The sequence below is a fragment of the Podarcis filfolensis genome (genome assembly GCF_964270895.1).
Source record: "Podarcis filfolensis genome assembly, chromosome: 6".
In the NCBI taxonomy this organism is placed as follows: Eukaryota; Metazoa; Chordata; class Lepidosauria; order Squamata; family Lacertidae; genus Podarcis; species Podarcis filfolensis.
Genome location: NC_139609.1, coordinates 76,809,159 through 76,836,933, shown reverse-complemented (window position 1 = coordinate 76,836,933; position 27,775 = coordinate 76,809,159). Strand labels below are relative to the sequence as shown.

The 27,775-nt window shown below is 44.4% G+C and overlaps 2 protein-coding genes across 3 annotated transcripts; both read right to left on the bottom strand.

Moving 5' to 3' along the window:
- Positions 1-535: 535 nt before the first annotated feature.
- On the bottom strand, positions 536-12,170 carry LOC310764785 (neuritin-like). Its single transcript, XM_083619279.1, has 3 exons — positions 11,597-12,170; positions 10,068-10,230; positions 536-1,080 (listed from the first exon to the last, which is right to left on the bottom strand). Exons 1-3 carry the CDS (start codon positions 11,637-11,639, stop codon positions 855-857), a joined length of 432 nt encoding a protein of 143 aa, XP_083475405.1. The 5' UTR covers positions 11,640-12,170; the 3' UTR covers positions 536-854.
- A 6,950-nt stretch (positions 12,171-19,120) lies between these two features.
- TP53TG5 (TP53 target 5) lies at positions 19,121-27,774 on the bottom strand. Of its 2 annotated transcripts, none has more exons than XM_083619241.1 (5): positions 27,589-27,774; positions 24,464-24,532; positions 23,798-23,934; positions 20,911-21,238; positions 19,121-19,255 (listed from the first exon to the last, which is right to left on the bottom strand). In XM_083619241.1, the coding sequence occupies exons 1-5, from the start codon at positions 27,622-27,624 to the stop codon at positions 19,244-19,246; spliced, it is 582 nt and encodes a 193-aa protein (XP_083475367.1). In that variant the 5' UTR covers positions 27,625-27,774; the 3' UTR covers positions 19,121-19,243. The 2 variants fall into 2 exon arrangements, with proteins under 2 accessions (XP_083475367.1, XP_083475368.1); XM_083619242.1 differs by having other exon boundaries at positions 19,121-19,222.
- Position 27,775: the final 1 nt, after the last annotated feature.

Genomic DNA, 27,775 nt, shown 5'->3' with positions numbered 1-27,775 from the left:
ACAGTTTACATTGATCCCTTGTAAATGTGTGCAAAGCCAGAATGAGTTCCTTCTTTGGCACTCAGGTCCTGTTTGTTGGCTTCCCACAGGCAACTGGCCGGCCAGTGTAAGAACAAGATGCTAGAAGGCCCTTGGCCTGATTCATATATTCTTATGTAGCCCTGAGGTTCTATCCACCAGTTTTAGGTCAAAGCTCTTGATCAGCACCTGAAACCACAATCCAACATAATATAGTACCATTTATCTTACCATTCTTGTGCAATCATTTGTCAAAAAAACCACCTTGATAAATCAAACAAGTGTGTAACCTGATTAGCATATTAAAACAGCTGAGTGTCATTAGAGATTTTGGGGATTGTTCCAGAGATGGAACGCAACCATTTGAATTTGTTTCTCTGGAAAAATCTGTTCCTGATGGTTCCTAAGAGCTCAAACTGGGCTTTTTAATTCCCTAATATTTACTGTTCTAGGAGGTTGTCCAGGATATTGTCCTTAGGAATGGTTGTGTAGGTGTGGGAAGAGATCGACACAATAGTTTGATTGGTAGTTTTATCAAAGAACATCCAAAACAGCAGACCAAAATAAGGAGAGTAGGTGCCCCTTTGCTTGTGCTGCCATTTCCTCCAAGTTCAGTGGTTTAAAGCTGAGATTCACAAGCAACTTCTCGTGGGCAACGTCAAACTGGAACACTTGCCAGACTTCTTCTTGACAACCCAGATCACTGGTAAATGCAGTGGATTTCCCTCCATATTTATAATGTAACCAAGCATTCACTAAACAAACACAAAACCCCTAACAGTATTTATCAAAGATCTGGAAATAAATATATGTACATATGTGCAGCGTGGTTCCCTTTATAAATTAAGCCACGTGACCATCAAAGTGATGCTTAACAGCGAAATAGATGGAATCTGCAAGGAGCTGAAATTCTGGGAGTTGCTGGAGGTGCAGAGGTCAAAAAGGCTGCCTTGGAATTTGATTTTCCTAGATTCCTTTTTCAACATCTCCCAGATAGTTGCTGCCTCCCTCTGGCACTCCCAAAGGGCAGCCACGGCACAGGTGTGAAACTCTTCCCAATATCTGCAGCAGGAGAAAGAGAAGATTTAGTTTCTTTTCATAAAACAAAGAAGTCACAGTTAGAAATTGCTTATCTGTAAAGCAGAACATATAGCAGGGATCATCAATGCAGTGCCTGTGGGTGCTCACAAGTAGCTCTTATGGGACACATGAAATGTTTCAGTAAATATCCCCTCAAATCCACAACCCACAAAAGGCTTCTTGCTCTTTCTGCTCAATTCCTGTTTGCTTTGGCTTGGCCTCTCATATGCTCCCTACAGCAGCCATTTTGTGTAAAGCCACACCCCCATGCCATCCATTTTGTGACTGGCACCCATGGCACTCAAAATGTTCATTGGCTCAAAGAGGTTGGCCACCCCTGACATAAACCCTGAATGGTTTGTTTGTTTGGTTGCTTGGTTGGTTAGTTGGTTGAATGGCACTGTTCCAGCCTTCTCAATGAGATTCTGTCCACCTTAGAGGAAGAAAAAAGGGACAATCCAAGTCTAGCAGCACTTCTGTGATATACTCACATGGCTGCTATGAATATGAATTCATGATCCCTGTGCCAAATTTATCCCCATAGGAACAAGTTCTTCTATAGGCAATCCTTCCTGAATAACTCCTAGAATACCTAACATTTTGCTTTTGTGCATACAAATGCAGCCTACATGAGGAACATTGGATGGATGTTGAAAGAACCAAATTTCAGGATGCCTAAGCGGTTTTCGTACAGGATAGGATACCCTGAGAAGGTTGATCTAGCTCAAGAGCGGAGACCTTCAGGCCCTGGGAATGAATGTGGTCCTCCACACCTCTCTCTAGGCTTCACCTCCTCTCCAGCTGCCCTCTCTAGCTGGCCCTGCTCCATACCCTCCTTGAGTGTTTTTGTCTGGCTGGAATGTGTCTTTGAATGCTGATAATGCCTCTTGTTGGATGGAGAGGGATGTGTAAGTGCACAAACTAGCCTACCATGTAAAATTTATACCAGTTTCTCCACCCACTTTTGCCTCTGGCCCCTCCCACTACAAGCGCTCAAAACGGTGCACACTAAATTGTTGGTTAACCAATTCCAGTTCTTCCAATGAATACATGGATTCCAGACTAAATAGACAGACAGTAATGGATTTTTAAAAAGGGGGCGGAAGTGGGACATAGGACAGAGTCCCGGCTGTACTCCCTTGCTAGGCTGTTACTGTAATAGATGCACTGTGAAAGTGAATTGTATCTTTTTTCTGACCTTGCTGAAACATTTTCCTTCTGCAAATGTTTGATTGTAATGTTACAATGGGTCCCTTCAGATGTCCTTTTTATTCTGCATTCATCATTATTTGTGCCCATGATTGTATCAGTGAGGTTATATGTGATCCCACTTTCAGTGCTATTTGTGCCTGCAATGATGATGGGATATTTATACCCCGCTCATCTGGCTGAGTTTCCCCAGCAATCGTTTCTCAGTGGACATTCTGCTTTGTTTGTAATCAGTGCATGTCCTGTGGTGTCCAGCTGGAATCCTGTAACTTTATCCTGTAACCACAAACATGCAAGGGTATGTGCTTCACTTTCATTGTGCTATTGCACAAGAGTGCCTCCCCAGACAGCAATAAGGTGGCAACATTGGGGAAGTGTTACTGAACATCTAATAAAGCTGAATGTGTGGATGGTCCACTATAAATCCATCACTAACGCACAACTATTGCATTAATGACATGTTGCCGAACACACCCACCAGTCTTTCTCACATAAGTGGAGCATTTTGCCCAAAGCGGACCCTGGTTATAGGAAAAGCATCTTTTGTCCAAGGCATCCTTACACAATCATGAAACAAGGCTGGTGTGTGTGTGTCTGTGTGCATAAAATCTCAGAGAACACTTATCTGATTGCCAGCTGTAAAGAGCTCATTAAATAGAACTATTGTGGCAGAATAAATGTCCTGAGATAATAATGAGAGAAGCTGCTGCCAAACAAGGTAAACTCATTTTGCCTTATAACAAGCCTTGCCTCTGCAACCTGCAACAGCATAATTGCAGGGGGCAAAGGAGAAATTTAGTGAGTTAGCAGCTTAAAATTATTTGACTTCAACAAAGACAGGAAGAGCAAGGCATGAAAACTGAAGTGTCTACTTTGAAGGACATTTTTTGTGTGTATTTGTTTCTCTTCACTCTTTCTCCCCCACCCTTCCCCATCTCAGTTGGGTAATCACAATCCCCAGCATGCATCAGTTTTCACAGCCTCCATCTGTTCACAAACACAGGCCATAATCACATGACCTGTCAGCGTTGGACTCTGGGGGAATGTTGCACAACTAAAACCAAACAACAAATACAATCAATTTCATAGCAGGCTGCTTTCTGAGGCATCAGTTGTTATGATCTCTATATCTGTCACTGACCAGCCTTTTCTCACTAGCAGAGGGAGAGAAACATGGAAGAGGAACATCATGGGAAGACAGTATTGTTTTAATTCCATTATAGCAGGAAAGAATGGCAGGGTATATCCAGGATGACAGTAGCTCAGGTCTTGCAGCACAATGATAGGTTGTGTGTATTCTGCATTAAAGCAAAACAAAACAAGAAAGCCTAACTCCACATCAACAAAATGTGAATCCAGTGGTCTGTATAAAGGAGGTTAATTAAGGCTTGCATATGCTCATATAGTTTGCTTCATTAATTCTGCTTCTCCAATTCATGAGAAGAGGCAAAGATACGGACAGGCAGAGTGCTGAAGCCCTGGTTTCCGACCCAATAAAATGTGTCTTCCCCATAGTTTCTGATATTTCATCCTTTGTGGTGAACACATTTTCAGACCCAACTTCATAATCTTTTAAGGGCTAGAAATTTCAATAAAAGTTGAGGTTCTCTAGGTGCTGAACATGCTTAGTACTAAATTTCACATGTGTATAGGTTAAGCACACAGAACCTCTAAATATATGTATACAGCCCTGATCTGGATCCATTTCCTAATTCTTAAAACATGGTTGATTCTGTATAGGCTGTTGTTGTTTATGTACTGATTTACTGTGAAAAAAAGGGGGGGGGCTTGCTCCCAGGTAAGTGCAGTTAGGGTTGCATCTGAACAAATTAAATCACCTCACACCATCACCATGGGAACTGTTGCCTGCAATCTAAAGTGGTATGGCCCAGATACAAAGTTTTACATTACTACCTCAGTGAGGTAATTCTCCTAAGAAAATGAGCAAAAGTTTGGGGGGGGAGAGTTCTTGGGGATCACTCCTACAGAGAACGAGAGCTACCCTTTAGCTATACAGTGGTACCTTGGGTTACATACGCTTCAGGTTACATATGCTTCAGGTTACACACTCCGTTAACCCAGATATAGAGCTTCAGGTTAAGAACTTTGCTTCAAGATAAGAACAGAAATCGTGCTTTGGCGGCGTGGCGGCAGCAGGAGGCCCCATTAGCTAAAGTGGTGCTTCAGGTTAAGAACAGTTTCAGGTTAAGAACGGACCTCTGGAACGAATTAAGTACTTAACCTGAGGTACCACTGTACCACGGAGAGTTAGAAAGTGGGGTTTAAAAACAGCAGCAAGAATCTGGTGTGTGGCTGAGCTTGCTTGCTTGCAGTGATTAAGAAACTGAACTACCAACTGGAAGTCCCCAGTCTGACTCTCTCAGCCTCATTCCTATCCACTTGAAATATGGAGGCTAATATACTGACTTACTCTGCAAAGTTGTAAGAAAGTGAAAGGCCGTACAGCATCTTATATCCTAGGGTTCAATTTCCAAAGTCTCTAGGTAGTGCTGGCAAAGGCACCGGCTTGAAACCTTGAAGAGCCACTACACCCATCAGTGTAGACAATATATGAACCAGCGGTCCAACTTGCTATAAGGCAGGTACCTTCCTGTGCTCCTAATTGTAACTAGATAGTGCGTGTGAAGTGCTTTGAACTCTTGAAAGTTCTTAACAAATATTATAATTATGAATTCGGAGGGGATAGGCTGTATGCCTGAGCCCCTTTCTAATTCCTGGATCCAACATGGATTCAGTTCCCCGAATAGCTGGGCTAGCTTCCTGCTGAGGTGCAGGCCATTAAGGTAACAAAGGTGACAAATGAGAGGGGCCCGTCTCCCTCAACCCACTGGTAGTTAGAAACACAAAGACTAGAGAGTTAAGGTATGTGAGGTAGAAGCAAGGTTGCAGGCAGGCAGGCAGCTCGGAAACAGAACCATGACTGATTTCTGCTGGAATCCAAGGTTGTGGCTATGGGAGAAGCAAGACCTTCTTGCTAATGCTGGGAACCCTTCCATCACAGGCTCAGGTTGTAGATATGTGTAAATAAACCATAGATCATAAAGACACCACAGTCTGTGCTGTACCTCATTCCAAAGGAAACACAAACCCTGGGTGAGCGCCTGGAACCTCAAACTGCTCAGAGATTGGGGTATCATGCAATATTATTACAATAACTATTCCCAAAAAGACACCTGCTTCTTGGGAGAAAAGCAACGACAAACCTAGACAGCATCTTAAAAAGCAGAGACATCACCTTGCCAACAAAGGTCCGTATAGTTAAAGCCATGGTTTTCCCAGTAGTGATGTATGGAAGTGAGAGCTGGACCATAAAGAAGGCTGATCGCCGAAGAACTGATGCTTTTGAATTAGGGTGCTGGAGGAGACTCCATGGACTGCAAGAAGATCAAACCTATCCAATCTTAAGGAAATCAGCCCTGAGTGCTCACTGGAAGGACAGATCCTGAAGCTGAGACTCCAATACTTTGGCCACCTCATGAGAAGACTCCCTGGGAAAGACCCTGATGCTGGGAAAGATTGAGGGCACAAGGAGAAGGGGACAACAGAGGACACGATGGCTGGACAGGGTTCTCGAAGCTACCAACGTGAGTTTGACCAAACTGCGGGAGGCAGTGGAAGACAGGAGTGCCTGGCGTGCTCTGGTCCATGGGGTCACAAAGAGTCGGACACGACTAAACAACTAAACAACAACAACAAATTCCCAAGGCTCAAACTCCAATTCAGGCACAATGCCCCTTAGAGGTCATCTTCCCTTCATCTTCCCTCCTCCAAGACTTTCTTGTCTCCTTCATTAACCTCCTGCCCAACCCTACAATATGTCTTTACCCTCTCCCTAATCTGGCTTCTCCTTTTGCCGGTTCCCTATTCTTATTTATTGCTTTTTCTGCCTTTCTAATCTCAGCATCTTTTTTCTTGCTGGGCTAGCTGGTTTTATGCCTTCCCAGAGCTTTGCCTCTTCCTTGATTGCATTCCTGGACAATGGCACCCATTTATCTCAGCAAACTTTTTATCTCTTCCATCTCCCTTGCTCGCTTTTAATCAGGCCCAGACCTGCTCCGGGCTGAGCTGCTTGGTGCTTTGGTACCTGATTGCCTTCCCATCTATCCTGATTTGATTACAAGTAAACAAATGGCTGCATATCCACCTTAAGCACAAGCTTCTCACTTTGAAGCTGCCCCTCCTTGGAAAGGCCAAATGGATTCAAGACTGACTTGTGCCTTTTTTAGGCCTCTGCCCCGAATCAGTGCATTTCATTGATTCTTACTATCCATAATTATTACCACATGTTATATTTATTTGTTTGCAAGCTCTTTCACCCACCCATCACAATAAGGCCCCAATGAGGGTTACAAGTATAGAAAATACAATTATAAAAACAGATAAAACAATGGCAATGATAAAAAAAATAGAATTGTTCTAACTGGAAAAGAACAGATGCGGAGGACTTTATACATGCGTGTTGTATCATCCCAGCAATGCAAGGCATAGCTCCTGGCTCCTATTATCCTGAAAAGCGACTGAGGGACAACCTAGATTCCCTCTTCTGCCAATGTCATTATCCCAACTTAAATATCCCTCTCCCCTGAAGTCTCCTCTCAACTGCAGAGGGATAATAAGAATAAGAATAAGAATAAGAATAAGAATAAGAATAAGAATAAGAATAAGAATAAGAATAAGAATAATTTATTTGTACCCCGCCCATCTGACTGGGTGTCTTTTATCATATATAAAAACATAATGAAACATTAAACTTTTAAAAGCTTCCTTGTACAGGGCTGCCTTCAGATGTTTCCTAAATGCTATATAATTACTCATCTCCTTAACATCTGATGGGGTGGGGTATTCTACAGGGTTGGTGCCACCACCATAGCTGTCAACCTTCCCTTTTTTTGCGGGAAATTCCCTTATTCCAGCGCCATTTCCCACTGCTATCCCGGATTGTTAGATATCCCGTAGTCTGTCCCCGGGACAGGTGAGGCTGCTGATCCCTTATTTTCAAATCTGAAAGTTGACAGCTATGGCCACTACCAATAAGGCCTTCTGCCTGGTTCCCTGTAGCTTTACACATGGGTATCTATCTACCTCCCTCACCCCTACAGCTAATATCACCTCTGAAGGACAGAAGTGGGGCCTAATTTCATGATGCTCATAAATAAATGGTTCAGAGGAATAAGAGTAAAATCTCTCCAGCCTCCATGTCACCTCTGACACCACAATGCTACACCCCTCTCCAAGGTAATTATATTTGTATCTTATTTTTAGAATATTTATAAGCCATCTTGATGAGCAGAAACCTTCTCAGTGGGCAACTTATTCATAAAGCTAAAGGGACCCCTGACCATTAGGTCCAGTCGTGGCCGACTCTGGGGTTGCGCTGCTCATCTCGCTTTACTGGCTGAGGGAGCCGGCGTACAACTTCCGGGTCATGTGGCCAGCATGACTAAGCCGCTTCTGGCGAACCAGAGCAGCACTCGGAAATGCCGTTTACCTTCCCGGTGGAGCGGTACCTATTTATCTACTTGCACTTTGAGGTGCTTTCGAACTGCTAGGTTGGCAGGAGCAGGGACCACACAACAGGAGCTCACCCTGTCGCGGGGATTCGAACCTCTGACCTTCTGATTGGCAAGCCCTAGGCTCTGTGGTTTAGACCACAGCGCCACCCGCGTCCCGTTTCATCCTTATTCATAGGATCTTTTAAACTATTTCCATACTTTCCAAATTCGGGGGTGGGAGGGAAATGCCAGATGTCCCCAGCCTCCCTTTCCCTGAAAAGAGACAATGGGGGGCAGTGAACAACTTAGTAAAAGCAGGGTGTGGTGAGATGGCAAGAGCAAGGATTTATTAAATGGGGCTAGGAAAAGAAGGGAAGAAACAAGAGGTGTGCGGTGTGAATGAAACTGCAGCGTCAAAGCAAGTGTTATCCCACACTGTCCGGTGCAATTTTCCATTTTGGAGAACCAGGTTTGTTGCCCAAGAGCTCCAAATCTGCTTTAATTGTGCAACCTGAATTTGCCAGTGTGTGTAATTAGATCCCACTTGAAAAGAACGACTGTTTGCATGTGCTCTTGAAAGTTTCTCAGGCATATCTCTGCCTCTGGTGGAGGCCTCAAGCCTCTGTGAGGGTAGAACATGTCAGCTGGTCTCTCTGTGGTTCTTTCTCCCTTCCTCCTTTTCTATATGCTCTCCATTCCTCTCCCAATCCTTTCAGAATCTCCTCAGAGATGATCCTCCTCCCTCTTCCTTCAACATCTCCTCTGCCCACCAATTCTTCCTTCTCATATAATAGCTCCTGAGGGCTGCCACCCCTGTGCTATGCTATAGGCATCCTACAAGAGGTGGGGGCATAGGGTTGCAAAGTTATCAGGGACTCTGCCCCATGTGCCGCTGAAGCAGTCCAGGAGGGGATAAACAGGATCAGAGGGAAACACCTTTCCTCCTTTATTAATTACCCATCAGAGTGCTGTGAAGAGGGCAGAAATCCTAACAACCTTAGAAGGGGGAAACTGAGATTTGGGATGTGTGCATCTAATCGCAAGGCTCCCTGACCCCAATTTCTCTGGGCTGAAGGCATGCCACATGCTTCCTTTCAGCCTAACGGGCACATAGCAGATGGAGCGGTTATACCCATGCTCTTTTCTCAGACGTCCGTGTCTGAGAACATACAAGTCTGAGAACATACAAACATACAAAGAACATACAAATCTCCTTTATACCAAATCAGACCATTGGTCCACCAAGCTCAGTATTGTCTACACTGACTGGCAGCTTCTCTCCAGGCTTTTAAATGTGTCTTTCCAACCCTACCTAGAGATGCTGGGGATTGAATCTGGGGCCTTTCTGCATGCAGAACAGACTGCTCTACCACTGAGCTATGGTGGTGCCCCTGGATATGCATTAAAATGTACCTACTGTCTGTGTGGAGTTTCATTTTCCTGTCCTAGATGTAGAGTAGATATGGAGTCACCCACTTAATTATGGGAGAGGTCTATGTTTGGAGTATTTAGAAAATATCTGGGGAATAAAAGGTAAAGGGACCCCTGACCATTAGGTCCAGTCGTGACTGACTCTGGGGTTGCGGCGCTCATCTCGCTTTATTGGACAAGGGAGCTGGCGTACAGCTTCCAGGTCATGTGGCCAGCATGACTAAGCCGCTTCTGGTGAACCAGAGCAACACACGGAAACACAGTTTATCTTCCCGCTGGAATGGTACCTATTTATCTACTTGCACTTTGACATGCTTTCAAACTGCTAGGTTGGCAGGAGCAGGGACCAAGCAATGGGAGCTCACCCTGTTGCGGGGATTCGAACCTCCGACCTTCTGATCAGCAAGCCCTAGGCTCTGTAGTTTAGACCACAGCACCACCCGTGTCTCATTTTCCTGTCCTAGATGTCAGTGGCGTAGCGTGGGGGGGTGCAGGGGGGGCCGGCCGCACCGGGCGCCACATCTGGGGGGGGCGCTCGCACTCACAGCTCTCTCCCCCTACCTGGCTCACTCACTCTCTCTCACGGGCCTTGCCCCGGGTGCTGACAACCCACGCTACGCCACTGCTAGATGTGGAGTAGATATGGAGTCACCCACTTAATTATGGGAGAGGTCTATATTTGGACTATTTAGAAAATATCTGGGAAATACTTGACACCAAAATTCACAGTGGAGAACAGGATTTGGGGGAGAGTAGCACTGAATCTGGAAGCAAGATGTGTCAGCGATGGATGGATGGTGTTATGTGCATGCTCACCCGCAGACGGCATACAGTCCTTGCATCTGGTCCCTTTCATCTTCCTCCTCCTCTTCTTCCTCATAGATGGCCATATTCTCTCCTAGTTTTAAGATGCAGTCAGATAAATCTTGGTAAATGTTTTCACACTGGGCTTCTGCAGTCAGTGACCTGAGCAGGTACCCTGCAAATGGAAAGGGGATCCATGTAACTTAATAGAATCACAGTATGGTAGTGTTGGAAGGGATCCTGAGGGTCATCTAGTCCAACCCAACCCCCTGCAATGCAGGAGTCACAACTGAAGCATCTATGGCATGGCCATCCGACCTCTGCTTAAAAGCATAGTCTACCATCTTCTGATTGAGTTTCCCCCCCTGTCATGATGCAAGGAATCTCCTTCGGGCACCCTCATTTCAGATTTAGAGCCAATGCCTTTGAACAATCCTCCTTCCCTAAGGTTTGCGTCTGTTTAATAGGCATCATATGAGAGCCAGCATGAAGTTGCTGATAGTGTGCAGGTACTTAGACTTGGGGGCCTTGATGCAAGCTGTGGATCTGGGCTGCTTCTTAGAAACTAACCTATTCTGGCATAGCTAGGATTTATGCTAGGGAACAGGCTTTAAGTTGTGGGTGGACAGAACCTCAGTTAAACTTTTTTTATTGATTTACTTGATTTAGGGAGAAGCAGTTGCCCTCCTGCCCCCCCGACTATGCCCATGCCTCACAGAGGTGTTGTGAGGATAACATGGCAGAAAGGGGACCATTCATTCTGCCCTAAACTCTTTAGAGAACAGGCAGCATAAAAATGTAGGTGATAAATATTTACAATGGAAGGCAAAATGTGACCTGTCTTGAATTTGGTTGTCTGCATTTGCAGAACCTTACAAAGTGAGTTCAGGATCATAGAATTGTAGAGTTGGAAGAGACCCCAGGGATCATCTAGTCCAACCCCCTAAAATGCAGGAATATGTGGTTGTCCCATACGGGGATCGAACTTGCAACCTTGGCATTATCAGCACCACACTCTAACCAACAAAGCTATCTAAGCCGTGCAATACATGTCTAATACACGACCTGTTCATTGTGATGTTTCCTCTGGAGCTGCTGCCAAGTATTCAAATATGCCTAGAACTGGAGCTTGCCAACTTCCCTGCCCTGAGCTCCTATGCCTTTAACAACTACCCAAGATGCAGACATTTAGCAGGGGAAGCTTCTCCCATCTTTTCCTCTCTATAGGAGAGTGTGTGTTAATTTTTTGCTTGAAAGGTTGTTGTTAATAACGACACAGGAGCACTGCCTGAAAAAACAGTTGGCAACCTACATAGGGCATAGCCGAGATTTTTATGTCCCCTTTTACCGATGTTCAAAGCAGACGGAGGCTCAAAAGAAATGCGAGGCGGTAGCTACCGGTAACTAACCCTTAGAACTAGAGGGCGCGCACCTCCGGGATGGAGAGAAAAGACTTTCAGCTTGGCTAGTTACTGAGCTCCATGATTCGGACCCTCTCCAAATCGAAGCACGACCCCTACGCCGGGAAGGCTGGTACTTACCCAGCGCGACGAGTAGGAGCGCCGTGCCCATTCGCTGTCCCATAGCCGCCGCCGCCTCCTGCTGCCGCCGCCCTGCTCAGGGGCTCCGGCTGGACTCCACCCCTGACATCAACAGCGTGCCCCCAAGAGGCCCATTCGCCCACCAGCAGCACCCACGGGCGCCTCTTTAGCCTTCCTCCTCCTGGTGAGGAAGCAAGTCGGCGCAGGCGACCGCCGAGGTAACTTGGAGGGCTCAGCTGGCTCGGTGCGCCTTGCAAGCGCTCAGCTCCCTCCTCCCGCGCCCTCCCGGGGGGAGTCTGCTCTGCCCATCTGGAGACGCCACTTCTTTCCCTCCAGCTGCCTCCCGGGAGCCCAGACCCTTTCTCCTTTCTCCCCCTGCCGAGAAAGGTGGTTTAGTCCAGGAAGGCGCAGCCACCGCGCTCACCGGGGGAGAAAACGTAGGGGTCTGTCCCTCGCCATGCTTTGGTGTTGAGCAGATGTGCGAAGGGGCTAGTTTGACGCTTGCAGGGTGGAAAGTGTCTCGGGTAGGGAGGGAGCTCTCTCTCTCGGGCTGCATGTGGGCAAAACAATTCTAGGAATCGCTCTGCCCTAGTAGGGCTCCCTTGCAAATAACTGTGCGCAGAGGATTTCAGCCTGTAGCATTTGAAGTGGAAATCGGGGCGGATATTTTTAAAATCCGGACTAGCCACATCTGAAAGGCCACAGACGCCTCACTCCAATTCACACACGTGTGCCCTGGCTAGCAGAATAGAGAGGGACTTTCTTTCTCATTTGACAGAAGGATTACTCCAGGAAGCAATAGTGGATGGCTTGAGATGGGATGGCTTCTGCTAAAAAATAAAAGCAGGTCAGCTTTCTTCCCTAACTCTGCAGATGTTTTGGACTACAACTCCCATCAGCATCTGGAGGGCACCAAGTTGGGGAATGTTGGGCTGGGTTTGCCTGCTTTGTCTGTGAAACTGACACAATGGCAAGCCCTGCTTAAGGATATTGAAAAGTTCTTTGCTCAACAGGGCTCTGAAGATAATAAAAAAGTTAGGGTCTGGGTGTCGCAAAACCTCAAGCTTACCAGTTTTATATGTACTGTATTTTCTAGGATTTAACTCTTAACTTTCAAAGTCTTTGTGACTGCATCCTTTTCATATATCCAAGGTTAAAGGGGTCCCTTCCTGCCCAATGCTTGCTCTCAGCTCTGAGGTATAAGAATGTTGGTCTCTGCTCCTATGTCTTAAACAGCAGCTTGATCTGTAGATCATGCTTAAACTCCACAAAGTGAAAAGTTTCACTGGCTGATTTTTGCAGATCAAGCTGCTGTTAAAGACACAAGAGCATGCTAGGCTATTGTGATGTTTATTCCCTTTTTCCTTGCCAGCTGGCAGCCCTATTCTGAGGGTGTTTTTGCATAAGGTGCTTAAAATCACACTTGAGCTTCTTCGGTGCTATTTCTGTCCCAAGTGAGTGATGCTGATGTAAGGAGAGAAATCAATTGTACATTCTGGTCCAAGCAATCACATTGGACAAGGCAGCTATGCAGGAAGCACTTTAGCTTCTCATGTGTAAATACCCTAAAATGCTGGGCAGTTTTGAAAGTGCTATTGGAGACTTGGGACATTTTTGTCCCATTCATTTATTGATGAATAGCATACACATTGAGCTTGGGTGTCTAGCAAGCACTCAGATGTGTAAAGGAGTATCAGTTCCCCAGGACAAGTGAAGTTACATAATCCCACAGCTCCTTCTCAAACGGTGGCTGCAAACTCTTGAGGCTCTTTGGCAACTACCAAGTGCTTTTTCAGCCCCTGCTTGAGACCTGACTTGTGTGATAGGAATTTTATGGTCTTAGATATATGGTAATGTTCATAAGTGTACGAAACAAGCACATACATAGATCAGCACAGGAAGGCCAACCTGAAACCATTTTGATTCCTAAACTGACCAAATGTTTTCTCTGCAAGGTCAAAGTGGGAAACCTCCTCATTGTCTCATTCCTCACAAATCCTGTCTTAAGGACACATTTAAGATATGAATAGGGAGTGAGCCTGTGACCTGGCCCAGGAACTAAGTATTTATCACTACAAAGGAATGGCCAGGCTTCCCAGGCAATCCAATCAAGTAACCTGCCAGACAGGAGATAAACAACAACAGGAGAAAAACAATATTCAAATTTCTGTTTTAGACTGCCTTTTCTGTGATGTAGGTGTGATGTATCTGAGGGGTGGTCTTGATCTACAGGGTGGGAATTTCAAAAGTCTTTATAAGGCCTTGTGCGCCATTTTTCTGGGTTCCTCCTCTCTCCTGCAGGTGAGGGGAGCACCCTGTTGCAACAGATCAATAAAGATCAAGCTTACTAGCTGCTTTGCTTCTCAATATTCTCTGGTTGGCCTCTGTTATTTTCTCCTACCAATAGGGAACCTATGTAAGGACTCTATATGGGCTCTTGGATACCCCATAAGGGAAAAGGGCAATTTTTGTTTACAATACTTGTATGCCCGGTAGTCACCAGCCATCAGTGCTAATTGAAGAAAACACATTCTAACCATCAAAGCTCATTGAGCAGCTTCCTTGAGCTGAGCATCGACTTTAGTATTATTTTATTTATTGCATTTATACCCCACCATTCTTCCAAGAAGTTCCAAGTGGTGTTGATGCTTTTCCCTCACTAAATTTTATCCTCACGAAAACCCTGTGAGGTTGCTTAGGCTAAGAGATTATGAATGGTCCAAGGTTGCCCAGTGGGCTTCATGCCCAAGCAGGATTTTAACTCTGGTGTCCCAGTTCCCAATCCAACACTTAACCACTATACCACACTACATCATCAATTGACAATAAACAACTTGGGACCTGGCTGTCTGAAGGACCACCTTCTTCCATACAAGCCTACACAAATTTTAAGATCTCTGGGAAAGCTTTTTTTCTCTGCCCTGCCAACTTCTGGGAGAGTACACTGGTATTTGTTGGGGACTTAGAAAGAAGGTCTTGTTGATGGCTAGGGAACTTAGCCTATCTCTAGTGATCTAGTTCTGACAACAAGGCTTTCGGCCCATCAAACTGACCTGTTTTATTTGTTACTGCTGATGTTTTTAACTTGAATGATTTGGTTTTCTACCTGTTTATAATGTACACAGTTTTGCTTTTTTTTAACCGTGCACATATGCAATTACAGATAATAATAGATGCACACTGCATTTTATAGAACTGTTTTAGATTGTATTGAATTGCTTACTAATAAACATTATTAAGCAAAGAAACTAAACAAAAGGTGGCAATATCTTTACTTGGCATATTACATTTGTATGTTGCAAAGGATTATTGCCATCTGCTGGCTTTTTATTGTAGTCCACGAAGAAATCCAGTTACTTTTTTCTCTATTGATTTGCGGGGGTGGGTAGTGTGGTCTGTTGGACAGGGTTACAAGGTATACAGCAGGGTTGAGGAACCTGTGCCCCCCCCCCCCCAGACTGCAACTCCCATCAGCTCTAGCCAGCATGACCAATGGTGAGGGATGATGGGAGTTTTAGTCAAGCATCATCAGGAGAGTGACAGTTTTCCTACCCCTGTTATCTAGTATTCTCAGTATTAGTTCCTATAAGTATGCCTTTTGTAGGTGGTATTGGTACTAAAAATACAGTGTTTTACAATATTACAGGGGTCTAGAAATCCTTTAGGGTTGGCGTTTCCATTATGCAAAACCAAGCAGACAATAAATAGCAAATTGTTTGCTAATTATTATTACCGACTTTCTTCTTTCTCAGCTAGGGAAGAGTATTTGTAGGATTTTCTTCCTTAGGTGCAAAAATAAGTTGGCCATCTTTTGGGATTTTGCATCTTGAGTCAATGGGGGTGGGGGACATCATTAGCCATTCTACCTCAGGCATCAAATTTTCTTGGGCCACTACTACTGAAAATATCCACCCCACTATACCCGGGGGTGGGGACTTGTCCTACAAGCCAAGATCCAAAAGGCAGATTAGCTTTGACAGGTGGCAGTCACCTGACATCATTGTGACATTAGATGATTGACTGCTGGGTGGATTGACTGGAGTTGGCCCACAGAGGCAGATCTGGACCACGGGGACAAAAAGGTTCCCCATTGCTGCTCCCAGGTTCAGTCCCCACCATCTCTCGTTAAAAACACCAGGTAATGGGAAAGATCTGTGTCTGAGGCGTTGGGACACAACTACTAGCCAAAGTAGACAATACCAGGCTGGAGGAACCTAAAACTGAGTTGTAGCAACAGCATCATTGGTATCACCATATAGGCTCCATCCTCTTAATTAAACATTTCCTATCAGCCCACATTACCATGGAATGAATGAATACAGTGGTAGCTCGGGAGGCGAACGGGACCCGTTCCGGAGCCCCGTTCACATCCTGAACAGAATGTAACACGTGTCTGCACGTGCGCAGGTTGCGGTTCACTGCTTCCGCGCATGCATGTGACATCATTTTGACCGTCTGTGCATGCGCGAGTGGTGAAACCCGGCAGTAACGTGTTCTGTTACTTCTGGGTCACCTGGGTCATACTTATCCTGAAGCATATTTATCCCGTGCTATGACCGTATAAAGAAACCCCTTCTGTGTCTCCAAGCCAGGGATTTCTTCACATCTGGAGTCCCCAACCCTGGAGCTGCTGGGCACCATAGCACCCTCAGATGCACTTTGGCACCCTCCAAGGCCCCTGACACTCCTATTTTCTATATATTTAAAAAAAACATTGAGGCTTTTTGTTTTGTTTTGTGGAGAGCTGTTTGATTGAGAAGGGATTACCAGCTTTTCCCTCTGATAGGTGGAAATCTAGGTTTTCTCCCTCTTTTGTGGGGAAGGATGTCTGAACATTGCCGGTTTTTCTTCTGTGAAATGTGTATTTTGTGGTGCCCAACACCATTTCTTAGATTTCAAAATGTTCCTCTGAGCATAAAAGGATAGGGGACTCTTACTCCACACCATACAAGTGCACACAGCTACTAGGACAGGTATCCCCAGACTCGGCCCTCCAGATGTTTTGGGACTACAATTCCCATCATCCCTGACCACTGGTCCTGTTAGCTAGGGATGATGGGAGTTGTAGTCCCCAAACATCTGGAGGGCCGAGTTTGGGGGTGCCTGTACTAAGATTTTGCTGTGTTTGTTTTTCCATTGGCAGGCTAGTTGAAGCCTTCATCATTTGCTTGTGTTTGCTGTTGTAGATTTATCTCTAATTAACGTACAGTGTTTTAACTGATGCTCCAGCAATATAACTCTTTGAGGAGGATTTGCAGCTGCTGACTACAATATCCAGGGATGGCACACTGTCCCCTCCCCTATTATTGTCTTTGTCCTCTCCTTTTCACCTTCATTACTTAGTTCCATCCTCTCTAATTAAAAGAGTGAGAACAAGCAGAGTACATGGAATGCATGATAAAGGAGGAGGTGATATGTATTGTGTGGGGTCTGGAAAGAAGATTGTGAAAGGTGGAAAGAGACTGTGAAATCTGACTCAGAGTAAGACTGAAATGACATCCCAAATTACTCAGAGCTGCTAGGCAAAGCGCAGCACGTACATTTTAAAATGAAGAAATGCTTTTCTTAGGCATCTGGTTGGGCCACGGTAAGAACGGGATGCTGGATGTGGATGAGACACTGATCCAGCAGAATTTTATTTATGTTCTTGATACATTTGTAGATAGAAGTTTCTTTCTCAGGGAATCAGATGAAAAGAACAGAAGGGATTTCAAAGATTTCTTTGATGTCATATAGTAACTACAGCCACAAAGTTTTCTTCAGAAAGACTGAGAAAACTGAAAATTTCTGTTGTGTTCCTGATGTCTAGGGATGAAATTAATTCGCTTTGCTACAAGTAGGGTCCTTTGCTATGGCTGTGTATAAGAAGTGTTGACTAAGGTGAACTAACCACTAGTTGAGTGTTTCCCAAACTTGGATTGCTAGTGTTTTTTGGACTACGATTCCCATCATCCCTAGCTAGCAGGGCCAGTGGTCAGGGATGATGGGAATTGTAGTCCAAAAACAGCTGGAGACCCAAGTTTGGGAAACACCACTCCAGTCTCTTGCAAGGCGAATGTGATTTATAGCAGAAGTCTTAGATCTTTCTCCTTACGTACCTCCTAACACTGGTGTGTTGGTGGGGTACATGGGTGACATAGAGAGTGTCATACTAATACTAGTCTTCAGATACCAAGCCAAATTCTACTTTTCCACCAGTTTCACACTGAGAAGAAGAAGAAGAAGAGTTTGGATTTGATATCCCGCCTTTCACTCCCTTTAAGGAGTCTCAAAGCGGCTAACAATCTCCTTTTCTCTTCCTCCCCCACAACAAACACTCTGTGAGGTGAGTGGGGCTGAGAGACTTCAGAGAAGTGTGACTAGCCCAAGGTCACCCAGTAGCTGCATGTGGAGGAGCGGAGACGCGAACCCAGTTCACCAGATTACGAGTCCACCGCTCTTAACCACTACACCACACTGAGGTCCCATTGTTGATTCAAGCAAAACTCCCATTACCTGAATCTTTCTGAAGTATCTCACATGGCTTCATGCCAGTGTGAGTAATATGTGCAGTAGGTCGCTTCACCCTTGGGTGGGCCTTAGTGGGCAGTAATGGACAGCTGCTTCAGAATACATCAGATTTCTGGGTCTAGCCACCATTTTAATTTTCCCACAATGCCCCTGAAATAGTACCTTGCTCTGGAGCATTGTGGGGGAAATTTAAATGGTGGCTTAGCCCAGCCACCTGCTGCTCTCAAAGCATTGTCAGTGGGGGGACCTGTTGAGGTGCTTTGGTGTTACTAGCTGCCCAAAAGAAGCTGGGTGCTGATGCCTGCCCAGACTCTGTCTAAGCTGTGCTTCCATTTGTGTCATCCTCTGATTATATGGCTGTTCTACATAGTCCCACCACCACAGACCTCTTGTAGAAGCCATTCCAAGTGTGAACAAAGGCAGGGCTTTTATCAATAGAGCAAAGAACTGTGGTTCCTTTGTGGGTCTAAGGCATGGCTGTACAGTTCTTCATTCTAGTGACATCATAACTACAGTGAGGGTGATTTCAAAATGTATTATATTGGCTGCTATTTCCCCTTTCAAATCCCCTCTCTCCCCCCAGTTTCTTCTTTAGTCTTACGCCTGGAGATAATCAGAGGCCTTCTTCTTACAAATATGTAATGATAGGTCTCCTCTACTTGCAATGCATTGACATTATCCTGGAACATTATCAAACCCCTTGGAGTTTTGAGTCTCCTTTCACTTCTTTGGGATCAAGCTCTGTAGCAGATGGAGGTTTATTGTGAACTAAAAAAGGCAATTTCTTCTGTGTACGGAAGTCTCCCCAGGAGCAACCATGGGCAACTGTTGTTCCAACTAGATCTGTAGCAGCTGTATTGCTATATTTCTCCATGAGATGGGGAAAGTTGTCAATCTGCAGTTTTCATGTTTGCAAATGAAATGCATCTGCTTCCTTTCCTCATTGCTTCTCCCTGCTTCTGGCACATTGGCACATACACTCACACACACGTTTATTTCAAGCCAGAGACAAGGTTTGTGTTTGAAGGATGCTCAATATCCCCTTTATTGCAGGAATATGAATCAACACGCAATAGATCTATGTCTTCCAGGCTCCTCTCACTATCTTCAGAACCTCTGAAACGAGAATCATTCCAGTCAGTCCCGGCTCTTAAAAGACAAGATGCATCAAGGATTTTCAAATGTAAGAACTCCCAACTTAGTATTCCAAAATACTACTATTACTTCTGTGTTGTTATTGTTATTAATACTATTTATTACTACTGCTGCTTAAGAGGTTTTGGCTTCTTGGGATCTTCTGTTCCACTTTGGAAATTAAAATAGATTAAACCCGCTTCTTAGGGACGTGGGTGGCACTGTGGTCTAAACCACAGAGCCTAGGCCTTGCCGATCAGAAGTTCGGCAGTTCGAATCCCCGCGATGGGGGTGAGCTCCTGTTGCTCGGTCCCTGCTCCTGCCCACCTAGCAGTTCAAAAGCACATCAAGTGCAAGTAGGTAAATAGGTACCACTTCGGCGGGAAGGCAAATGGCGTTTCCATGCGCTGCTCTGGTTCACCAGAAGCAGCTTAGTCATGCTGGCCACATGACCCGGAAGCTGTCTGTGGACAAACGCCGGCTCCCTCGGCCTATAGAGTGAGATGAGTGCGCAACCCCCGAGTCGTCTGCCACTGGACTTACCGTAACTGTCACGGGTACCTTTACCTTTACCTTTAAACCCACTTCCTAGGCCTTGCCAGATGTTCATTCCACCCTGCTTGGCCTACAAAATGCCCTAATTATCAAGTTACCACCTTGCAGCAAGGCAATCCACCCAAGCCTTTCCATTTATCCTATGCTAAATAAATTGCAGGAATAAATAAATTGTGGAAAGTCTAAAGTGCAGTTGGGGCTCCCTTAGACAGTATGTGCAAGAAAAATATTGCTTCCTATTGCCAATGTCCTTTCAGAAATCTGTTTACTAGAAATGAAAACAAACTCACAGCTCAGGGAGACAGCTAGTGGATTTCTTGCCTGGGCTTGTGACCTAAACTTTCCTAAACTTGATTTATCAAGAGTAGTGGAGGAGAGGGGATTGTGAGCTGGTATTCTGCCCCCCACTCACTCCTGCTCTATCATCATCTGCCAGAGCACTTGCTTAATGGACAGATTCGCCTTGCTCTGGCTACTGAATGAGGTGATGCTGAACCTTGCAAGTTTGTGACAGTTTAGCACAGTGAAAGTCAGAGGATGAGGGAAATTATGAAGCAAAGGCTGGATACTTATCTCCTTTTCTTTGATGAGATTTCTACTTCAGGCCAGCAGTTTAAACAGTAATGCTTCTTTGCAAGATTGTTTCAATATTTAATTAAAGGCTAAAAGTTGCATTTCAGCTGACTGAAGATACTTTGTTAAAGCTCACATAGGATAAGCCTGTGCAGTCAGAAGTAAGCTCCACTGAGCTGAATGGAGTTCCCAGGAAACTATGAATGGAATTGAAGCTTCTAACAACAATGGATAGCATAGCTACCTTCATGGCAATGAAGGCTTCTCCCACTCTTCAAAATTTACCACTACAGCACTGGCTAACTGCTGTTAATCAGCCTAAATTCTGTGCTGAATTAAACCCACTTGCCTAAACTTCTGCCTACAGTTTCTGGATTCATGCAGCAGATCTCTTCAGGGCAAAGCAGGACTAGATCTGGGTTTAGATCTGGTATTTAGGAGAGAACCGATTGCATACACTCAATCGACCCAGAGGCAAAACCCCACAAATTTTATCCCTGCCCACCTCCCTGGCAAAAACAATTGCAGTTTTGATTGCTTACTGGATGCCGCTTCTGACATTCTGAATAAGGGATGGTGATGACATGCTCCAGAGTCTCACTACATGATCGTGTGCAGCATGGCTTGACCCATCTCAAATTTGATGGTCTACAGAGCACTCTGCGCGCAGGCATGTGAATCCGCTGGGGCAGGCCTTTCAAGGAGAGCGCCTCATACAATTCTGAAGAAGCCGCCTCTGGGGATGTTGCCTCAGTTGTCGATTTAGGCTCATCTACCTTGTCTATTATAGCAACTTCCTCAACTTCCACGGCAGGCTCATCAATCACGCTGACATTAGGTGCTGGAGGTTCCTCAGAGGGGGTGCACACCCTGTCACATGAGTGGGGTGGAAGCATTATTATGGATTTTCATTGTTCTAGTTTTTTCTTCCATATACAGCCGTACCTTGGTTTTTGAACAGCTTAGTTCAGGAAAAACTTGGAACTTGAACGCTGCAAACCCGGAAGTAGGTGTTCTGGTTTGCGAACTTTGCCTTGGAAGCTGAACATCCGGCGTGGCTTCTGTGGTTTCCGATTGGCTGCAGGACGCTCCTGCAGCCAATCAGAAGCCGTGCCTTGGTTTCCAAACATTTCAGAAGTCGAATGGACTTCCGGAACCCATTCTGTTTGAAAACCAAGGTATGATTGTAATTTAGGGCTCATCCACATCTGAGCATTATGTAGCTCTTAAGCCACTCCCCCTTCCTTTAGAATTAAACGAATAGTTTAATATTTAAACTATTTTAAATTTGTACATGAGGAGCAATTTTGGCCTTTCCCATTCATCCCTTTTGTGTTTGTCCCTGCCTTATAGTTTGTTGATTCTGTCATGCCAGTGAAATATTCACAGGGCCCATGTGCACCTTGTTCTGTTTGGTTTTGTCTTTTAAAAAATCCCTGCCCAAGAAGTGTGGAAATGCATACAGATAGGCAATGGTTAATTTGCTTGTGCAGTTTTCTAGTTTTGTACAAACCTGAGGGATGAAAAGAAAAGAAGAGTTTTTCTTTTCAGGGCACACTGGAAATAAAAAATAAAGGAAACCACTTAGGAGGTAGTGGGCAAGGAAGAGGGGAGTTGCAGAAAGTAGCAGTTGATCCACCCACCCAAAAACATCAAAGCAAATAATCTGTGACCCTGAGAGGAATTTGGAACCCAATTTCCGCCAACACTGAATTATCCCCATATTCCAGTATCAGGTGAATCAAGGGGGTGATCATCAAATTTACAGATAACACCAAACTGAGAGGGGTAGCCAATGCCGCAGAAGATAAAATCAGGATTCAAGATTACCTTGACAGATTGGAGAATGGGGCCAAAACTAACAACATGAATTTCAGTAGAGATAAACGTAAGGTTCTGCACTTAGGCAGGAATAACTAGCTGCACCAATTTAAGATGGGGGACATCTGGCTTGTTTGTAGTACATGTGAAAATGATATAGGGGTCTTAGTAGATCTCAAGCCTAACATGAGTCAACAGTGTGATGCAGCAGCAAAAAAAGCTAATGTTATTCTAGGCTGCATCAACAGAAGTATAGTGTCCAGATCAAGGGAAGTAATAGTACAGCTCTATTCTGCCTTGGTTAGACCACACCTGGAGTACTGTGCCCAGTTCTGGGTGCCATAGTTTAAGAAGGATATGGACAAGCTGGAACGTGTGCAGAGAGGGCAACCAAGATTATCAAGGGTCTGGAAACCAAGCCTTATGAGAAATGGTTGAAGGAGCTGGAAAAGAGGAAACTGAGAGGAGATATCATAGCCACCTTCCAATATAAAAATGACTGTCACATGGAAGATGGAACAATCTTGTTTTCATCTGCTCCAGAGCCAATGGATTCAAGTTAGAAGAAAAAAGATTCCAGCTCAACATCAGGAAAAACTTTCTGACAGTCAGAGCTGTTTGACAGTGGAATGAACTCATTTGGGAGGTGGTGGATTCTCCTTCCTTGGAGATTTTTAAGCAGAGGTTTGATGGCCATCTGTTATGGAAGCTTTAGATGAGATTCTTGATGGGGATTGGACTGGATGACCCTTGGGATCCTGTCAGCAAAGCTCAGATGCTGACAGGAGAAGCAGAAGCAGGCATAGAGAGAGAACAGTTAAAAGCAGAAGGCAGAAAGGAGGGGGAGAGCAGCTGTAATCTGAGCTCTGAACAAAGGGGAGGTGAAAGACAGGGCCAGAGTGACAGGCTGCTGCCTGAGAGCTCCAATAGTGAGTCAGACGTTGGAATGCAGAAAGCATTCTCTCCCAAATCTCGTAGGATCTCAAAAGTGCTCTAAAGATCTAAAGTGTTATGTACTGAAGTTCTCACCCTGGGCCAGCAGGGGGATACTGTAGATAGTTTTCACTCAGGTCCACATATGCAAATAGGGGATTGAAAGTGACGTTCAGTGATTGGCTAGTTACAGAAAGTTGCTACTGTAGTGTTGTAGTGGAGCTCTATATAAGCAGGCTGGCTGAACCCTTCAGTTCTGTTCTGGCCTGTGAATAAACAAGAGCTGTTTTGAAGAATCGCTGTGTCGTCTGATATGTTCACCCACAACATATCATAAAGAATCTAAAGAGCTCTAAAGAAACTCTAAAGATACCGGAAGAGAAGGTGGGGGCTTTCGTGCTGGGGAAGGGGGAGGAGCTCAGTCTGGGCAACTCCATCTTCTGGGGAGGATGATGAGTAGAGGAGCTCCGTCCTAGTTTGTTGTTTCAGCAATAAATCTGAAATAATTAACAGCCAGAGTCGTCTCACGTTTGTGGGAGAGACCAAGCCATAACAGATCCCTTCCAGTTCTATGATTCTATGATCATACACACACACTTTCAGAGGGCCCTGTTTGTTATATTCTAGCAAAATAACCACATGTATGCACACAGATCCCTATCTATGGTCACTTACCCAGAGCAGGAAGCACCTGAATCCAGAGCACTCCCAATCGCTAACATCTTCCTGTACTTGTGCGCTAATTCACAAAGCCACTCGATTCTGCGGTTTGGACTCTTGAGCATTTTGAGGAGAACCAGTTTCTTTATTATCTGTGCAGGTACAGAAAATAAAGAGAGCGCACAACATCTGAAGAGGTTTGCCAAAGAGTGAGCCCAGCCTGCCTCCTTATTAGTATTATCTTGAGACTATTGTAGTTAACTGTTTACTTGTGTGAGGTCAACAGGAAAAAGACAGAAATATTTTTTAAAATAAAAATTCATTTTTAAAATTTTGTTTCAATACGATATTATACACACATGCAATTATTCCAGCATGCTCCAAAATGCCTAAGGTTTTTAAATTTAATTTTATGTTTGCTTTTGGCCTAGTTCCTTAAGGCTGGGTCCACTTTGGAGCTACATGTTGATATAATATTTTGGGAGCCTCAGATCATCTCTGTGTTGGGTTTGGGTGTGTGCTACTTTCTTCTTGGGTTAACCCTGACAAAAAAAATATTGGACCAGTCTTTAAACTGGTAGACATGGTGGGGCTTTTGACAAGAAAGTTGCATCTCCCCAAATGATGCTAGCTAACTTTAGGCTTTAAACCTTGGAACAGGCAAACAAAATGGCATCTTACCCGCCTTAGGTGGCTCCTTACGTGTACCAAATTGCTTGTCTGAGATGCTCCACTCTCCACATCAATGATCTGAGAAAGACAGAGCAAAGTTATGGGGACAACAAAAGACGTCTTGTCCTCAATGCACTTCGTTTGTGGCACTTTGTCTGCTTCATCAAGAGGAATTAAATGCAAGTGGCCATTGAACTATACCCTTAGGATAAAGTCCAATTGATCTAAAATTGGGCTGGCTGGCAGTTTTAAAATAATGCTATAATGTGGTATCGACTACTGTGGTGGGTGAATAAGCTAGACAGTATGTAACAGGCCTCTTTTTACTGATGTTTGCACCCTACTATTGTGGGATTTTTTTGGGGGGGAGAGGGGTACCACAAAAACTGGCCCCATGCCCTCTGCTGTGTACTCACTGCCATCCTTGTAAAATGCCTGAAGTGGGGAATCAGCTCAACTTGCGGAGGAGACTTGCATGAATTAGACTACTGAGTCAGCCACGTCAAAGCCACTAACAGAGCCTACCCTTTGAATTGCAGTGTTTTTATAACTTTGTTATAAAGAGCAAGAAGCAAATATTACACAGAACGCATGAGTCGCTCAGAAGCCTATTTTTATAACTGTTAAATCATGTCTAGAGCCATTATTATTTAGGGATGGAGAGACTGCAATTAAAAATACACGTGAGAAAACAAAGATGGCCAAAGGGCAAGATCATATACATGGGGCTGCTGAGTGCCTTATGCATGAGTCTCCACCATGTGATTCAGATCACAGATCCTCCAAGTGCCCCTATATTCTAAGGACATCCCTGATTTAGAGAAGCTGTCCTGGTTTCTGATTTGATCCCAGAATGTCCCACTTTTCCATAGGACGTCCCTACAGTGGTACCTCGGGTTACGCTTCAGGTTACATACTCCGCTAACCCAGAAATAGTACCTCGGGTTAAGAACTTTGCTTCAGGATGAGAACAGAAATCGCGCGGCAGCGGTGTGGCGGCAGCGGGAGGCCCCATTAGCTAAAGTGGTGCTTCAGGTTAAGAACAGTTTCAGGTTAAGAACAGACGTCCAGAACGAATTAAGTTCTTAACCCGAGGTACCACTGTATTTTCATTGGAGAAATATTGGAGGGTATGGAGTTATCCAAACCTCAAGCTGTCTGAAGGCAATTCTTTATAGGGAAGGTTTTCTTTTTAAATGTTTAATGTTTTATTATGTATTTACATACGCTGGAAGCTGCCCAGAGTGGATGGGACAACCCAGTACAATGTGTGGGGTATAAATAGTAACATTATCATTATGGAATGAGACGTCCCTATTTTCATCTGAGAAATGTTGGAGGGTATGATATCATCGGCGGGGTGTTTGTCATGTGAGTTAGCCCCTCTCTGACATGGAAGGCCTGAATGGGGAAAGCCTGGTGAATGTGTGGTCTAATTAACAAATAATTAAATAATTAGGCTTGTAGGCTGAAGGTTCCCCACCACTGAGGGTGGCTGGACAGCATGGAAGTGGGCCCAGTGGGGGACATAAACAGCAGGGGTAGGGCTAGTGTTCATGTCCCACTGCCTCTCTCCATGCAATCTGAACTGCATAAAGACTGTGTAAATATTATCACCTTCTCAGCCTCTAGCGTGCTCCCAGCACTGGTGTTTAAAGCCATGTACATATGACATTAGTCATACGGCATCTAGCACAGAACATTAGAATTGCTGCAACAGGCCTGTATAAATCATTAAGTGGTCCACAAAAGACCTTCAGCAATTTTCAAGTTGTCTATGCAGCAGGGAGGTGGGTGGGAACCACTTCAATAATCTAATTTGCTTTCATTGTGATTGTCTGTATATTTTTAACAGATCTCATCTATCTATCTATCTATCTATCATCTATCTATCTATCTATCTATCTATTTATCTCTATCTATCTATCTATCTATCTATCTATCTATCTATATCTATCTATCATCTATCTATCTATCTCTATCTATCTATCTATCATCTATCTATCTATCTATCTATCTATCTATCTATCTATCATCATCTATTTATTAATGTTTAATCATTCTTTTAATGATAGTTACCCTGAAGAAGAAGAATCCTACAACTTCTTGAGAAACAGTCCTGTTTAATGTGATTGTTATTCCTGTAACTGTTGTTTTTGATTGCTCTCTGTTCTCTGTGTGTGAGAGAGGAGAATGGCTGCTGAGAGAGGCTTCTCAGGATACTGCTGAGGAAAGTGTTGTGTCAGTGAGATTTGTCTGAAGTGAAAACAGAGGGAGAACTCTAAATCTGTGCAAGAGTTCTCTGTAAGGAACAAAGAGAATACTGCTGAGGTGAAAACAAAACCTTTCATAAGAAACTGTAAGGCCTGAGTGAGGTGCAAGTTTCAATACAGTTTTGTTTATAGGTCTCAGTAAGAAGACTACAATTCAAGCGAAAACGTACCCATGTTTGAATAAGCGTGAGATTGTAAATATATGCATCTCAGTTATATGTTTATGAAAATAAAGCTTTTTTGAATATAAATAGTCTGGACATTGTATAGTCTTTACAGAAAGGCTATCACTCACCTAGAAGAGTTATTTAGCTTCCTAGCTGTAAGCTACTCTGTTACTTTGCATATCATCAAAATTTAATTTATATACATAACACTGCAGGCAGGGGGTGTCTTGTTTTTATCGATTAGCATGTAAGCCACTGCAGGAGCCTCTGTGGCTCAAGAGTAGCATACGAATGCTTAAGTAAATGAATAAGTTAACAGGCATCTGGATAGCCACTGTAGGGAACAAGAGGCTGGGATAGATAGGTCTGTGGTTTGATCCAGCCAGGCTCTTTTGATGTTCTTAATAAAAGCCACGGCTTTGGAAGCTTTTGAACTCACTGCTGCTTTATCCTCTGTGGGATCTATAGCTGCTTACAGATATGTAGCACTTGGATCAGTATGAAAGGCTGCCTGCCAGGGAAGGATAGATTCTCATAACATTTTTTGTAAGGTACCAGAAAATTCCACTACTTTCTGGGGTTTTTTTTAAATCCACAGGCCAATTTTCAGCATTTCTCTCACCCCCACTTCACCCCTCACTTTGAGCCTTGAGCAAACAATGCCAACTCCTGCTTTCTTAAGAAGATGAGATACCTTTGGACATTGTTTCTTCTTCTCCAAGGCTTTCATATTCACTCAGGTGGTTTTCTAAGAGCTTCAACAACAGGGTTTGTAGCAGACAGGCAAGATATATGAGAAATAGGTGGCTGCTTTCTCTGGCTCTGAGATGCTACTGCCCCTTTCAGGGCTTGGGGAGCCATGAATGATGTGAAAGCTTAAG